Here is a 15,984-nt window from a genome sequence, read left to right as displayed (position 1 = left end):
CAGCAGGAACGAGGCTCCCAAAAATGAAAGCAAAGTTGACTCAGCCAGACCCCAGACCTGGAGGGCAACGTGTCTGGGCTGGAGGAAAAGGGACAGCTCCAGGACTGGCACCTCCAAGGAAGAACACCAGTCCTGAGAATTTGGTCATTTTGAGAGGAGATGCATTATTTTCCTTTAAAACGTGGGGGGAGAATGAGCGATTGAAACTTAGACAATTCAGCGAACCAACAGGCAAGGAAACTATTAAACTCAGGAAAATCAAAAAGCCCTACAACAAGTACGATGTAATTACAGTTGACTACATGATTTGGCTGAAAATAGCATTTCCATAGCCACAAAAATTGTGAACCCTGGGTACTGAGTTAACCACAGCTATAAGTAGTACCCTATTAGATTAACATACCATGCTGGGGCCTGGCACGGGCATGCACACACACCAAACGCACACATACACGACTCATGGACTGAATATCTCTGGAAAGCTACCCAATAAATGGGTCACCTCAGCAAGGGGGCTGGAATGCAAGAGATAACTTTTGGACAGTTAGACTACTTTACCGTGTGTAGGCACTTAAAAAAAAAGTGTAAGAATTCCATCAGCTTTTGGTCAAACATCTGAACAGGGGAAGGCCAAAGAAACCACAGATTCTGCCACAGCGTCTAGACAGGAACCACCTGGAGAGAGCCATGGCGGTGGGACAGCAGCTGCAAAAGCCCATCACACCAGCATCCCCTCAGCTGACGTAGCCCCAGGGCATCCTACAAGGACACACAGCATCTCTCTGGCCCTCAGACCTATTACAACTAGGCTGGCCTGCTCAGAAATGGCTGGCAAGGAGTACTAAGCTCTCAAGCCTTCTTAGAAGACATATAAAAAAGGACCAATATTGGATGAATGCCTAGAGTAGTCAAATTCACAGGGAAAGAATGTGGAATAGAGGTTACTGAGGGCTGGAGGGGAAGGGGAGCGGGGAGTTAGTGTTTCATGGGTATGGAGTTTCAGTTTGAGATGATGAAAGAGCTCTGGAGATGGATGGTGGTGACAGTGGCATAACGACGTGAATGTACTCAAGGTCACTGACTTGGATATTCAGAAAGGGTTAAAATGGTAAGTTTTATGTTATGTGTATGTTACCACAATAAAAAAAAAAGCCATGAAAAATGGAAAAAAAACCTTTAAAAGAAATACAAAGACGACCCACTGATAAGCATCCTGTTTTACCCTGCCATCGTTCAAATGGCGTTGACAGGATTCCATGGATCACCTGAGTTCAGGGATCTTGGACAAAACCTGAGCTGAAAGGAAGTCTGAATATAAAGCAAGTCCAAAAGTCTCAGGGATCAATGGCTAAAAATAACTTTTCCAGCTGATGGTTTGGCTCAACAAATTAGGTTCTTACTTTCTAGATGTTTGGCTGATTTCTCATGCACGATTCCATTTTGGGGTAAAGAACAGCCAGCAATGGCACCAGGCAGATGCACACCCGCACTGCACCCCGCCCCGCCTGTGGCAAGGGTCTCGGCACGCAGCGCCTGCGGAGGCCCCGCCAACACAAGCGTCTCGGGCACCAGGAGCCCGCAGGGACCCAAACTACCTACTTAACATGTTTACCAAGAAAATGTAGGAAGAAAGTAAAATCCTTCTAGCTTTAGCTACTGGGAAGGATGCCAGAATTTAAAGAGTACTGGGAATACCTAGACTACAAAGAAAACAAACATCAAATACTTTCCCCTCTCCATAAATCACCCAATAACTAAATCTGCAGGGCCTGTCAGTTTACAGGAACATCAGCTTTTGTTTTTGCTTGAGGGTGAGTCTCCCCAAGTCTTCTGATCTCAAGGCTGGTGCCTTCCTGATGAGGGAGTGTTTTACCTGATGAGGGAGTGTTTCCACCTAAGCGAGAGAGCTTTCTACACCCCATACCAGATTTTACAGCTATGTCCCACAAATTATACCCTCCTTTAGAGACTGCAGGGGAAGCTCTTGGCTAAGGAGGGTCCTGGGGCTGGACGAGCTGATAACAGGTGTAGATGGGGCGGGATACTGGTTGGAGTGTCAAGGGGGATGCTCAGCCTGGTGACCTAAGTCCCACAGTCTAGCAACTGCTTTCAAGTGATGTACCATGAAGGACTATAGAAGGGGTGTGGGGGGGGGTGGTAAGTAGGGAGGGGGGTGTGGATTTTCAGTATCCATCATCAAGCTATCAGTTAAAAATACTCCAACCTACTAGCAGACACTGAATGCTTCCTACACCCATTAGTGAAAGATGACTCTAAAGCAGAAACTAACACACCATTGTAAAGCAATTATACCCCAATAAAGATGTTAAAAAAAAAAAGAAAGATGACTCGACTCTATCAATAATAATAGACATCTAAGTGAAACGTAAACTATTAGCATAGGATAGACACAGCTCAAGAGGGCATCTGGATTTGAAGTCCCACATCAGTTACTTCTCCCCTTGTGTATGCCACCGACCTTGGCATTTTGAAAATAATTTTTAAGGTTTTCCCTTTATAATTTCATTTGCACTCTGCATAACTGAATCTGTTTTACAATAGCAAGTTACAGTGGCATATCACAGCCATTAAACTATTTTGAAGACTTTTAGCAATACAGGTAAATGTTCATCATACAATGATAAGTGCATGAAATAAGACATACATCTATGTAATAAAATACTAATTTTATTTCAAGCATCTTAGAGTTCTACATGCTTGGAAAAGTTTTCTCGGGGTTGTGGGCCATAGCTTCCTCCTCTGTACTTGTTTGGTATCTTCCAAGTATTTAACAAAATACACATATAACTATGAAAACAAAATACATATGTAACTATTAAAATAACTTAAAAATGCACATATATAGGAGCTAAGACCAAGTAGTTTCAGAAATCTTCTGGGGATACTCTCACGCATGATGCCAAAACAAATCTCCTTTAAGCTTCCCAGGGTACATGGGATTCATGCTGAAATGCCTTTGAGCTCCTCCTATCATTCCCACCCTCCCACACCTAGTTTCAATAAACTGAGGGTTGACTACAAGATGTGGTCCCCCCTGAGCAGCAGAAGTGTCCTTCCCTTGGTCCTGATGCAGGGCCCTCCTCCCCTAAAGGCCAAATCTAAAATCTGATGGCAACACTACCTTAAACACATCAACACCACCTTAGCGCTTCTGCACTTGACATTTGAGTCTCCCTTCCCCTCCATTCTGTTCACAAGCAGGAGGACAGGGACCAGGTCTGTCCTTCGTGTCTCAATGCCCAGACGTTCAGGGCAAGGCTGGCTGTTTTTATAACCAGTGGGCAGTTGCCTGTGTTGTGATTTGAAAACAAAATCTCTATTCCTTGTGTCCAAAATGATGTCACCAGTCAATGTTCAAGCTTTCCTTAGTGTAAATTACTTATCCCATTCTTTCCTTCCTTTGGAAAGGAAAGCACTATGATGGCCACTGTGAGAGAGAGTGGAAGGAATAACAGATGAAAGTTCCAGTGCTTTAAATCTGCACGCCTCTTAAACTACACCTTTGACCAAGACAGGTTTTGTTTTAGGATCAAAGACCAGAAGCGTGACTAATCCTAATTTTTAGAATGAGGAGTTTGGGAGTTTAAGTGTGGGGTGGGCAAAAGCCAAGGGTCTGCATGATATGAAAGAGAAAACATGAACCAATATCAGACTAAGAGAGTTCAATGCAGCATCCACAATCCTGCCAGGCTTCAGCGACTCACAGCTGCTTTGTACTTAAAGCACAAGTGCAGGTGCAAACTGTGGACTCCCCGATCCGGAGACCTAATCATTTCAAAATTCATGTCCATTCTGTCCTTTTTTATTATAATAACACCTCATAGAAAAATGGTTCCGTGATCTAACTTAAAATACTTTGTGTTTTTCTTTATAGTTCCTCTGACCCCTGCCTATATACGGACATCTATCTTTTGCACATTCCCTTAAATAAACGTGGTCCATGCCGGTCCTGTTAGTGGCAACTCCAGCAAAATTGCAGGCTAACGAATTCCTGATAAAATGGCATCCACTGAAAACCTAGAACTAGTGTTTAACTCTTCACTGTTTCTGGGAACCAGAGTGGATTTCCTTAGGGCCCGTGAAGATTTGAGAAGAGAGGATACTGCAGGTGTGCATATCAGGCTCCCTGGTTAAGGATGACCAGCTTACTACCTAGTGATCCTGGGCAAGACACCCTAGTCTTAAGGACCTCAGGGTCCTCATATAAAAGACATCAAATTAGGGTCTCCAACATCCTTCTCTCTTGGGAAGAAATTACACAACAATTGATGATCTTGATCAAGTCACTATAATTTACTTCACTGAATCACCCACAGCTACGGTGCTGCCTGTACATTACTTGAAGAATATTCTAATGGTGGACTTACTGCTGTTCCAGATATTACTCAGTTCAGCTGAGTGTCCATCCTTTGCAAGAATTCTGGTCACTAAATTTGCTTAGTTGGGAGGTCACATAAGAGTTTTTTCTCTTCCAAGTGAGTTTATGAGAGTTCAGCCAAATACACGCAAAAGTATACATTTTTCTCTAAAGTTCTCAAAATATCACCCAGTCACCTTCTGAACTCTAAAAGCATCAGTTCAGAATAAGACACTGTCTAAGTTTAAAAACTCTCCAAATCTTTTGAATATCTAATGGCCCCTTAGAGCACGCCTAGAGCTGCCAGTCAGGTGGTCCAAACCCATCTCCTTGGCAAGAAGACCAGGGAAGATGCAGCGGCTCACCCACGGTCTCATGGGGGCCGGTGGCAGGACCCCCACTTGGGACTCGCAGCCCAGAGCGCAAGGCTGTGCTTTCCTCCTAAATGACCCCGGGTGAGACCAATGTGCCGGCTTTCTGTTTCTATAAGCCTTTAAACCTCATTCATTATGAAATGGTGATTTTAATTCTCCCATCAGAAGCTGTGTCTATATAATGGAAAAACATCTGTGTTTTGTAGCTGATGGAGAAAAAAATATAGTCATGGGCAAGACACCCGAGTCTTGACACTGGCGGAGAATGGCAGCCCGAGAGACCCAGCCAGAGTTTAAATCGACCAACAGGAAATGCGGAAATTGTTTTCTTTCCTTGATGATGACCAAGATAACTTGGAAAATGCTAAAAAGGGGGTCATCTTATGAATGTGTTGACACACTAAACTCTAACTGGAGTCATCGGGTCTATGGTAACTCCGAGGTGGTTTTCTGAAAAGGAAACACACCATGATTCACCGGAAGACATGACAGTCTGGAAGAGGCCCAAACATCAGGTTGGAGAAAGTGAAAACACAGCAGATCAAAGAGGGCTCCACTCGGAGTGGAGGAATCCCAGAGAAAAGCCTCCTGAGTCAACGCTGCCAGGCTCCGAATTCATTTTGAAACTTTAGTGACCACAGTCCACGTAATTCTAAAACTGTACATGCCAGGAAGTCCTGATGTAAACACAAACAAACAAAACCCCTCCTGGCTAAGAGGAAAGAGTAGAGAATGAAAAGGGATGGTGAGAAGAGAAGCAGCTGTCTCACTGTCTCCAGTATCTGCGGTATGAGGACTCAATCCTTGGGACGATGGATTATTCCAGATTTATGTCCTGGCCTGGCTTATCCTTGTCACTCCCTCCAACTCATTGGGCCTGCCCCTGCCAACACAAAGTGGAATGCTGAGATGGTGAGCCACGTGGCTGAAGATCTGTCTCAATTCCCCAGACTTCACACTTTCCGTCTCCTTCCTACCCCAACAGGAGGGCAACATCTGCAGCCGCACGGGGTGCTGGGAGAGGGAGAAGGGAGAGGAGACAGGGCAAACGGAAGGGGTGGAGGGCTGCCTTGTTTCACAAGTTCCACGCCCACCTGGTGAGTTAGATGTCTCCTCCTGCCAGGTAGGAACACTGTTCTCACTCGCTGGGAGAGCTCTTGAGTCCAGTAGGCCTTGACAGGACTTACAGGCCAGCTGGGAAGAGCATTTGGTCACCAAGAGTTCCAGTAGGGCCAAAAGCCAATAGAAAAGAAACCAGCAATACAATCAACTATTAAGCTACACTCTAAATGGACCAGTGGGGTTGCTAACACAGAAAACAGAAGGCTGTTATTTCTTTACAAGCCTTTTGCTTTTGAATGAGCTAAAGCACAATAACATTTTCAAAGAAAGGAAGAAAGAACACTTACCTGAAGGAAGCGATGATTGCTGTAACTTCATCGTCTGGATAAAATTGAGTAATTGCATGATGGGCCCCCAGCAATTCCTTCCCATCTTTCCACCAAGAAATAGTTGCACTGTCCTGGTATATATTAGGTATGTTGATCGAGCAATTAAACTTGACATCTTTGTGTTCAGAAAGTACTATGTGGCCAACTGTGTGATTAAACGCAAGAGGCAGTAGGGACGTGGACCTGGCGGACGTCACTCTGGGAAGGGCTGCATTTCCGGTGTGTGGTCTTCCAGGCTGGATGGGTGGAAACGTGGAGGTGGGCTGGAACCCACTGGTGTGAGGAAAGGAAAATGGTGTGTGGTCAGTCTGCAGGCTTCCTGGGAAAGATCCAGGGAACAGCGGGTTGGGCTTGGTTTCTTCGCTCACCTCAGTGACAGCTGCAAAACAGATTGGATTTTTAGCCTTTTAAATAATGGAGTTTTCCAAGTAGGTCCCCAGCTTAACAGGCCATGATGAGAGAGTAACGGGCATCCTGAATGTCCTCAGAAAGCATGAGCGGAATTTATTTAACACACACGAATAGTGTGAATATTCTCTTTCACAAGTTCGTTCATTCGCTTACTTCCTTCTTTCTAAAGAATACGTAAGAAATATAATGCCCCTGTCAAATTTTTTTCTTTTTTTAAATTGAGACATAATTTATATATATATATATATATATATATATATAACATATTTGTTTCAGGTGTACAATGCAGTGATTCCATACTTGTATATTTTGCCAAATGATCGCTGCAATAAGTCTAGTTAATATCCATCACCACACATAGTGAGAGACTTTTTTCTTGTGATGAGAACTTTTAAGACCTACCCTCTTAGCAACTTTCAAATATATGATATAGTCCTATTAACTACAGTCAGCATTAACTCCATTACATCACCAGGACTTACCTATTTTATAACTGGAAGTTTGTATCTTTTGACCACTTCACCCATTTTTTTTTTTTTTGGCCACCACACTGCGTGGCATGTGGGATCTTAGCTCCCCAACCAGGGATCGAACCCGCGCCCCTTGCATCGGAAGCATGGAGTCTTAACCACTGGACCGCCAGGGAAGACCCTCACCCAGTTTTTGAAATTCGTGACTCATTCCAAATCCCTCATACCCATCTCACTCACCAGCACGGCAGGCAGGTGATGGCACCTGAGATCACCTTCCTACTGTCTGCTCAGCCACAAGACTATGCTTGGCCAACAGTTTTGCAAAGGCTGCTACTGGTCACAAAGGGGCGAGTTTACAATTCCTGTACCTCAGCATGACCCACCCTAAGCATGGGGGAAAAAAAATCAACATGTGCTGATGTCACCAGCTACAGAATGACTTGGAGATTCCAGCAAAATGCTTGCCTGCAGGAATAGACCTGGAAATATTTTGATTTCATCTGACCCACAAGAATTTCTAAAAATACAGGCTCACATCAGTTGTACTTTTAGGTTTTTTTTTTTGCGGTACGCGGGCCTCTCACGGTTGTGGCTGTGGCCTCGCCCGTTGCGGAGCACAGGCTCTGGACGCGCAGGCTCAGCGGCCATGGCTCACGGGCCCAGCTGCTCCGCGGCATGTGGGATCCTCCCGGACCGGGGCACGAACCCATGTCCCCTGCATCGGCAGGCAGACTCTCAACCACTGCGCCACCAGGGAAGCCCATACTTTTAGTTTTAATGGTATTTTTGGAACGTACATTCTATACTAGTTGTAATTTATTCAAATACATTGACCACGGGGGGTGAGACAGGCAGGGAGGAGAGACACAGGCTGGCACCTTGTGGGTGAGTGACGGGGGTACACAGAGGCGCCTCCTGCCTCCTGCCATGCTCAGGACGTCACATCCTCCTGCGCTCCTGAGTGTGCATGTGCAGGGGGCGCAGACTTAGCAAACAAGAACAAAAGACACCCAGTTAAACTTGAATTTCAGATAAACAACAAGTAATTTTTAGCATAGGGACTTCCCTGGTGGTCCAGTGGTTAAGACTTCGCCTTCCAGTGCAGGAGCTGCAGGTTCGATTCCCGGTTGGAGAGCTAAGATCCCACACGCCTCGCGGCCATAAAACAAAAACATAAACCAGAAGCAATATTGTAACAAATTCAATAAAGACTTGAGAAATGGTCCACATCAAAAAAAAAAAATCTTAAAAAAATTTTTTGAGTATAAGGATTCAGTTAAGTACTCATTGGGTGAATGGAGGTACAAGCTGATTTGGGAGCAAAAGCGGGGATCTGAGAATTTATACCTCTGGCTTCCTCCCTGCAGGTCACTCTGGACCACACTTATCCCTTACTGGAGGGCCGGGGCTCCTGACAGGGAGTCCTCTCCATCCAGCTCTCTCTCCCCGACCAGGTCAACTCTCACAGTTGCTGCATTTGGGAACTGCGTCCGGGGTAAATGCCAGGTTGGAGGACAAGAGGTTTCACTATAAGAAACCAGGGAGAGCTCATTCCTTGTCCTTGAGGCTGAGGTCTCAGGGGCTCTGGGAGTGCAGGGGTTCTCTGCAGGCTCTGGGGGAGGGCTTTGTGGGTCGGCTGCTGGCTGGCCTTGAGCTCAGTCGTCCAGACAGATTAGTGTGCTGTGATGGGAGTGGTGATTTATTCCAAGGAGTGGAGGTCAGGGTGATTCTGCAGAGATGGGCCCCTGCCTCTCCTGTCGTCCCCACGCCAGGCAAACTTTATGTACAGGAATGGTAGGAAGAGGTGAAGCCCATCTTCTCTGATTTGGGGGGTCCCTTCTGCAGTAATGGATGCCCCCCCATCTTGTCTGATTTGGGGATCCCTCTGCAGTAATGGCTGCTCTGGCTATTTATCTTATGCCTGCAGTCCCTCCTCCGAGCACTCTTTCTACAGGCTTCAAAGCACTTACAGTTCACCTCTGCCTCTTGGAGGCAAACTTACCTGCAGTCTTTCCTATTTCTTGAGGTGGGAAGTCAGGGGTTTTGTCCAAATAACTTTTTTTTTGTTGTGTGTTAAAGATAAGGCAAAAAAGTAGAGTGGGAGAAACAAATGATGCTTCCTTTGGTTTGTTTAATTTCCTTAAAAACACTGAACATTCCTGGGACTTCCCTGGTGCTCCAGTGGTTAAGACTGCCTTCCAATGCAGGGGACACAGGTTCAACCCCTGGTTGGGGAACTAAGATCCCACATGCGGTGGGGCAACTAAGCCTGTGCGCTCTGGAGCCTGTGAGCCACAACTAGAGAGCCCACGTGCTGCAACTACTGAGCCTGCACACTCTGGAGCCCACCTGCCACAACTAGAGAGAAGCCCCGCACGCTGCAAGGAAGAGCCCGCGCACCGCAATGAAAGTTCCCGCACACTGCAACTAAGACCTGACGCAGCCAAAGAAATGAATGTTAAAAAAAAAATTGAGCATTTCTAATTATAAAGGTAACACAAGTCTGTTGTAAAAAATTCAAATATTTATGGGAGCACATAAAGTATAAAATGGAAACCTGTTTTGTAATCCCAACCGTGCAAGATAACCTCTGGTTATAGTTTGGGGTATAAGCTTTAGTTTACTATGAGCTGCTCATTGAACGAACTAATGGCAAAGCCATCCAGTCAGATGACATCACTGAAACTGGGGAGCAGTCAAACCCTGTAATCACTATGGATGGTTTAAAAGATAACTGATCTCCACAATTTCATTTGCCAGAAGCTGGTAGTATGATTGAATTGCCAACAGATATTTATATAATAGCACCTCCAGGTCTCAGATTTGCTGTGACTGTCTAATGGGATACGGAAAGGCACTTGCCCCAGAAGAGGGGCAGAAGAGGGTCCCAGGAGTTAAAGGGGGGAGGGGACACAGCTAACTGTGTGCTCGTGGGAGGCTTTCCCTGATCTCTCCACCGCCACTCTGTCTAGTTAAATCTCCCAGGTCAGGTGCTGGGACCCTCCCCTTTGTAACATCTGTAATTACTCGTTCAATTCTTTCTCCCCTGCCGGGTTGACTGAAAGCCCCCCACACTGTCGTCAGTTCCTCGGAGGTGCTCAAAATAGGTTTGTTGAACGAATAGGTAAGGGCATGAATTAAAGGAGGGGTAGGGGAGGATTGACAGGGTTTCAAGGGGCAGAGGTGGTGGAAAACTGGAGTGAAAGGAAGAGGCCCTAATAGTTTGGGAACACCAGTTTAGCTGCAGGGTGGTGCTTCTGTGCTAGGAGAAAAATGAGAGATACAGTGAAATGAGGCTGAACGTGGAGAGCCCTGAATCCCCGTGGAGGGAACAGGGGATTCCTGGAAGGTTTCTGAGCAGTGGAGGAAGATTAGAGCTGTGCTTGGCCGGGGCGTGGACATCTGCCCGAGTGGCCATTGCTTGGATAGCGTGGCCCCCATAGGGAAAATGGGGATGTAATAATAATGGTGTCCCACAGGGTTGCGGTTAAGAATAAAGGAGTCATGGGCTTCCCTGGTGGCGCAGTGGTTGGGGGGTCTGCCTGCCGATGCGGGGGGCGCGGGTTCGTGCCCCGGTCTGGGGGGATCCCACGTGCCGCGGAGCGGCTGGGCCCGTGAGCCGTGGCCGCTGGGCCTGTGCGTCCGGGGCCTGTGCTCCGCGATGGGAGAGGCTGCCACAGTGAGAGGCCTGTGTACCGCAAAAAAACAAAAACAAAAACCTAAATTGGAAGAATGATCAAAAATTCATAATGGAGAAGTAAGAAGAGAAGTGGAACTGAGGGGTGATGCAAATAGACTACTATTGTATTTTCTGTTTATTACTTCATTTTTCTCCTTTATTTCTCAAAAAAATGAAGATATGAAGAAATATGTCAAGATACAAACATAAAGAGAAAGGAGTAAAAATGTATTTGATATAACTTTCTGAACATGAAAAAGGAAACAGACCCCCTTACCAAAAAAAAAAAAAAAAAAAAAAGAATAAAGGAGTCATTACTATGTTTGGCTCATAGTAAGTGCTCAGTAAACGTTAGCTATTATTACTTCTATTACTTTCTCTTTGTATCAGTCAAACCTGCCACGGCCCAGTACTTGAGAACTGCTGATCCACAGGGGTTGACGCTGAGGGCTGAACAACCACGCATGCTTGGTGAGGTTCTCACTGCACAGCTTTGGCACGGAGTGGGGCTGCGATGGGGTGTTGCCCCGCATAGTTTTCAGTGTAAACAGTGCTTTACAGTATGTGCTGTGCAGTGCATAACCTCACCAGCCGTATATGGGGGCCTTGACTGAATACGGATAATGTGGGAAAAAGCAAGATGAAAACGATTCCAAAGTTTTGGACCCCAAAATGATCGATTAGAAATTACATTTTAAGCTGCTAATTCTTCAGAGTTCTGACCACTTCAGTTGTATGATGTCCCTCCCCCTGTTTTTCCTCACAGAAGTGGAAGACTTTAAAGCTATTTTGTTGGTGGGGGGAGGTAGTGACAGTAGGAGGATGCGATCAGACCAAAATTTCTTTAAACTTTTACTTTTTATTACCGTGTTCTTGTTAATTCATTTTCAAGATGACAAAAGCAAACGTGGTGGGCCTGTTTGATGATCCCCATTGTGGAGACAATGTTTTTCACCAGAGTCAGAGGTGTATTAAAAGCCCACAGCCAGAGACTTAATGAGAATTTGGTCCTCTCTCCATGGCACATGTGGAAAAGCAGGCTGCCGCTGGAATTCACGAGAAATCTCCCCCTTCCCTTCCCCTCCCCACTCCCATCTTCTTTCACGGTTATTTTCTCACGTGGACGGGACAGCAGCTGAAGTGGGAAGTTTGGCCTCACAAGCAAATGCAGCTGAACAACATGGATAAATGGCCTCCCACTCAGGTCCAAGAGTAGCTTGTCCACATGTTCCAGCAGTTCATCTGCCCACCCCAGGGGGCCACATCCATCCAGTCCTGGAGTTGGTCATGGAGCGCCCCTGCTGTGTGCCCCTGTGTTTCCAATGACCACCCAGGCCTTGACCAGATTCCAAGGCCAGCTTCATAAAGACAAGGATTGTGTTACCATCATCTTCCTCCAGTGCTCAGCACGGGGACAGGCCCATGGGACATGATTAGCAAATGTTTCTTCAGCCAGCGAATAAAGTGATTAGACCTATGGTCCATTGTTTGAGGTTTGCCTTGTTTTTCTGAACAAATTTGCCTGCAGCTTCCTTGAGGGCTGGAGGCGGCATCCTCTGAACCCAGCCTGATGCCCGGCACGGAGCTGATATGCAGCGAACACCTATAGAATAAGTGGGTGTGACGCGGGCAGGGACACTGCTGTGGCTGGGAGTGGGACTGTGGTGGGTCTGTAGCCAGGCCCCTGCAGCAGCATCTCCTCCCCCAACCACCTGCAGCTGCGGTGGGGCAGGTACTGAGAACCACAGCCTCTTAGACTCAAAACTGGTCAATGAGGGGATGCTAGGGAAGGAACGATTTTCTGAACTATAAACAGAGCTACCATACGATCCCACTCCTGGGCATATATCCGGAGAAAACTCTAATTCAAAAAGATACACACAGCCCTATGTTCACAGCAGCACTGTTCACAATAGCCAAGACATGGAAGCAACCTAAATGTCCACTGACTGATGAATGGGTAAAGAAGATGTGGTACATATATACAATGGAATATTACTCAGCCATAAAAAAGAATGAAATAATGCTATTTGCAGCTACATGGATGGACCTGGAGATTATCATACTAAGCAAAGTAGGTCAGAGAAAGACAAATATATGATATCACTTATATGTGGAATCTAAAACAGGACACAAATGAACATATCTATAAAACAGAAACAGACTCAAGGACAGAGAGAACAGACTGTGGTTGCCACAGGGTGGGTGGGGGAGGAAGGATTGGGAGGGAGTTTGGGATTAGCAGATGCAAACTATTATATACAGAATGGATAAGCAACAAGGTCCTACTGTATAGCCCAGGGAACTATATTCAGTATCCTGTGATAAACCATAGTGGAAAAGAATATGAACAATGTATTTATATATGTATAAGTGAGTCACTTTGCTGTACAGCAGAAATTAATACAACATTGTAAATCAACTATAGTTCAATAAAATAAATTTTAAAAGTAAGCTATTTTCTGTGTGATCGAGTAGCACATCCCACCCTTAAATCCATGAATATTTGCTGAGTGCTTGCTGAGCGTGCATGATGGCAGACGGGTTGGTGGGCAGTGATGCTTGGGTGTTGGCCAGCAACTCTGTGGTTAGAGAGCCCCACCCAGTCCCTGGATGCCTGACCCATGACCTCTGGAAAGCTCTGTCACGCTCTGACCCCCTGCAAGGATAGGAGTACCCGGCGGGGTGGGAGACGATCAGATGATCCCTGCCTCCACAAACACCAGCTGCTGCTGTGACTGGCCTGCATCTGAACCCGGCCTTTGACCACACAAAGGAGGAATTTCTGGACCTCGTGGGAATGAGCGCTGGGACTAATGGCGCTGCATACAGAATGGCAACACTGGAGCAACATAATTGCCACCGATGAATGAGAGGAAAAAGCATACTCCAAGTCTGTGAAGTAACCGCCCTCAGCCTGCACCCCACTTTTTGACTTGAGCATTTGACCTCTTCTTGGTAGAAGTGCTTTGCAAAAGAAGGTTCACCAGCAGACTGCGACCGCCCCCCCCCCCAAGTCCTTTCTGTTAAGTGGGCATTGATGCAACCATTAAAGAGAGCTCTAAGGAATCTCTCCAGAGCTGGTCTTCACCACTCTTCCCGGACAGTGGAGCATCATCCAATGAGAAATCTCCAGCACAAAACTTCTCAAACAACTTTTTTTTTTTTTGCAGTATGAGGGCCTCTCACTGTTGTGGCCTCTCCCGTTGTGGAGCACAGGCTCCGGACGCACAGGCTCAGCGGCCGTGGCTCACAGGCTCAGCCTCTCCGCGGCATGTGGGATCCTCCCGAACCGGGGCACGAACCCATGTCCCCTGCCTCAGCAGGCGGACTCTCAACCACTGCGCCACCAGGGAAGCCCTCATTTAGATTTTTACTGAAGCTTCAGGATCACAGCCCAAGGTGGATAAAGGAAGCAGCGGCTGCTGAAATCGCAGGTCCCGGGGGTATTAGGTGGAGTGGCAACCTCACGCCGCCTCCCTGACCCTGGAGTCCCTCTAAGCTGCAAGAGGAGGGTTGGGCAGGGCGGCAGCTGCGCGGGAGGGAGAGTGCAGGCTGGTGTTATGTGCCATCAGCCTGCTTTACTACCCTGAAGACCTGGGAAGGGACCAGAAGCACCTGGGCCGGATGGGTCAAATAACAACAGGGCTGAAGTGCCAGCCAGTGGGAGCCACACCGGGTTCTCCCTACTCCTGCTCAGACAACAGAACAGGTGGGAACATGAGCCGAGCTCTCTGAAGTTCGGCCTCAAGATCCGGAGACCCAGAGGTGTCTGCACGAGAGAGGACTTATCCTTGAACTCCTAGGGGTTCTTTGCTCCCCACCGCGGAGCACAAGGAGGATTCGGCCCAGGCGCTAAGGGTTCCTCGGCCTCGCTGCCCACGATGGGATCTGCTATCAAGCAGGCCCCAGAGGTTGGGAGGAGAAAGGCCCCATTCTGGGGCGGGTTTGCAGTTTACAGAAAAGGCTTTTTGGTATCTGGAATCCTGTCTGTGTCCACTCCCCATCCCTCTCCCTTGTCACACCCTGTGTCGCCCCCACCGCCCAGGAGAAAGGGCTGGTATGTGGACCAGAGCCCCCCCCGATTCCATGTGTGCCCCCCCAGGCCGATGTTTGAATCGTGTCCGTGGGCGCTTCGCTGTCACTTGGTTAAAAACTCCTCCTCTCACCCCCGAAGATGACTGAGGCCAAACCCAGAACAAGCAGAAACTGTCTACTTAGAATCATTTCACTTTACGCAAACGCAAAGGATTCTCAGTTGATAAAGCGTAGCAACACTGAATGAGAGGACATTTAAAAAGAACCTTCAACCTGAAATCACCTGACCTGATTGTCCCCAAATTGTAAATGGTAAAAATTAACTTGAGTGCACAGCACTCCGCCACTTGGAGAGAATTAAAAAGAAGGGCCATTCATGGGATAAATGCACCTAGTGCAGGAAAAGTGCAGGCAGAAACCGAGAGCTGACCTGAGGGAAGGGGCCCCAGCAGGGGCTTTACTGGAAACAAGGGGGAGTAACTGGTGGGTTGCTTGTGCCTGGAGGGGTCACAGCCTCAGCAGAAAAAAGCAGAGGTGACAGTGAACCACTGAGATGCCTGCACAAGGTAAAAAGTGGGGTTGGTATAAAACATGGTGTTGGTGAGTCAGATTTTCTACACAGGCTCCGGTGGGCGGGCACCGGGTTGCCAGATAAAAAATGGGATGCCCCACTTACACTTGGATTTCAGATAAACAATGCCTATGTGGGTTATACTTAGTTAAGTAAATGCAACTTAGTATCCTTTAGCACAAACCAGCTGGAGCCAGAGCCCAGGGAGTTCATTGTCGCCCTCCCCCTAGGCTGGCCTCCTGGGGCCTAGAGCAGGATGAGGAAGGGGTGTAGAGGGGCAAACAGGGACCCCAACACACCAAGCAAGCTAGCCAACCTCTCTGTGCCCTCACCTGGAGGATGTGCGGCGGCTCGGGCCTCTGAGCCAAACGCATGATTATCAGGGTGACTCCTCACTCTCCCTGGCCCCCTAATGCATTGGCTCCAAAAAATAAGACTGGAGCCCCACAGGTGCCTCTCCCCCTTGCTTGGCCTTGTGCACACACTTTAGCAGTAGAAGCTCCAAGGAACTCAAAGGGCTTTAGGCAGCCCCCCATAACCCCCTTCAGCCTGCACCCCACTTTCTGACTTGAGCATTTGACTGTTTCTTTTTTTTTTTTTTTTTTTTTT

General features: G+C 47.2%; 1 protein-coding gene across 1 annotated transcript in view; it reads right to left on the bottom strand.

Annotated features, from left to right (window-relative positions):
- Positions 1–15,984, bottom strand: part of MERTK (MER proto-oncogene, tyrosine kinase) — a 110,072-nt gene that overhangs the window by 78,867 nt on the left and 15,221 nt on the right. Inside the window, exon 2 of the mRNA XM_007470218.1 lies at positions 6,162–6,582. Within this exon, the coding sequence (XP_007470280.1) occupies positions 6,162–6,582 (421 nt within the window). The remainder of the gene's footprint in view (positions 1–6,161; positions 6,583–15,984) is intronic.

This window comes from Lipotes vexillifer, unplaced genomic scaffold, assembly GCF_000442215.2.
Source record: "Lipotes vexillifer unplaced genomic scaffold, Lipotes_vexillifer_v1.1 scaffold1139, whole genome shotgun sequence".
Lineage (NCBI taxonomy): Eukaryota > Metazoa > Chordata > Mammalia > Artiodactyla > Lipotidae > Lipotes > Lipotes vexillifer.
This window is presented reverse-complemented; position numbering and strand designations above follow the sequence as displayed.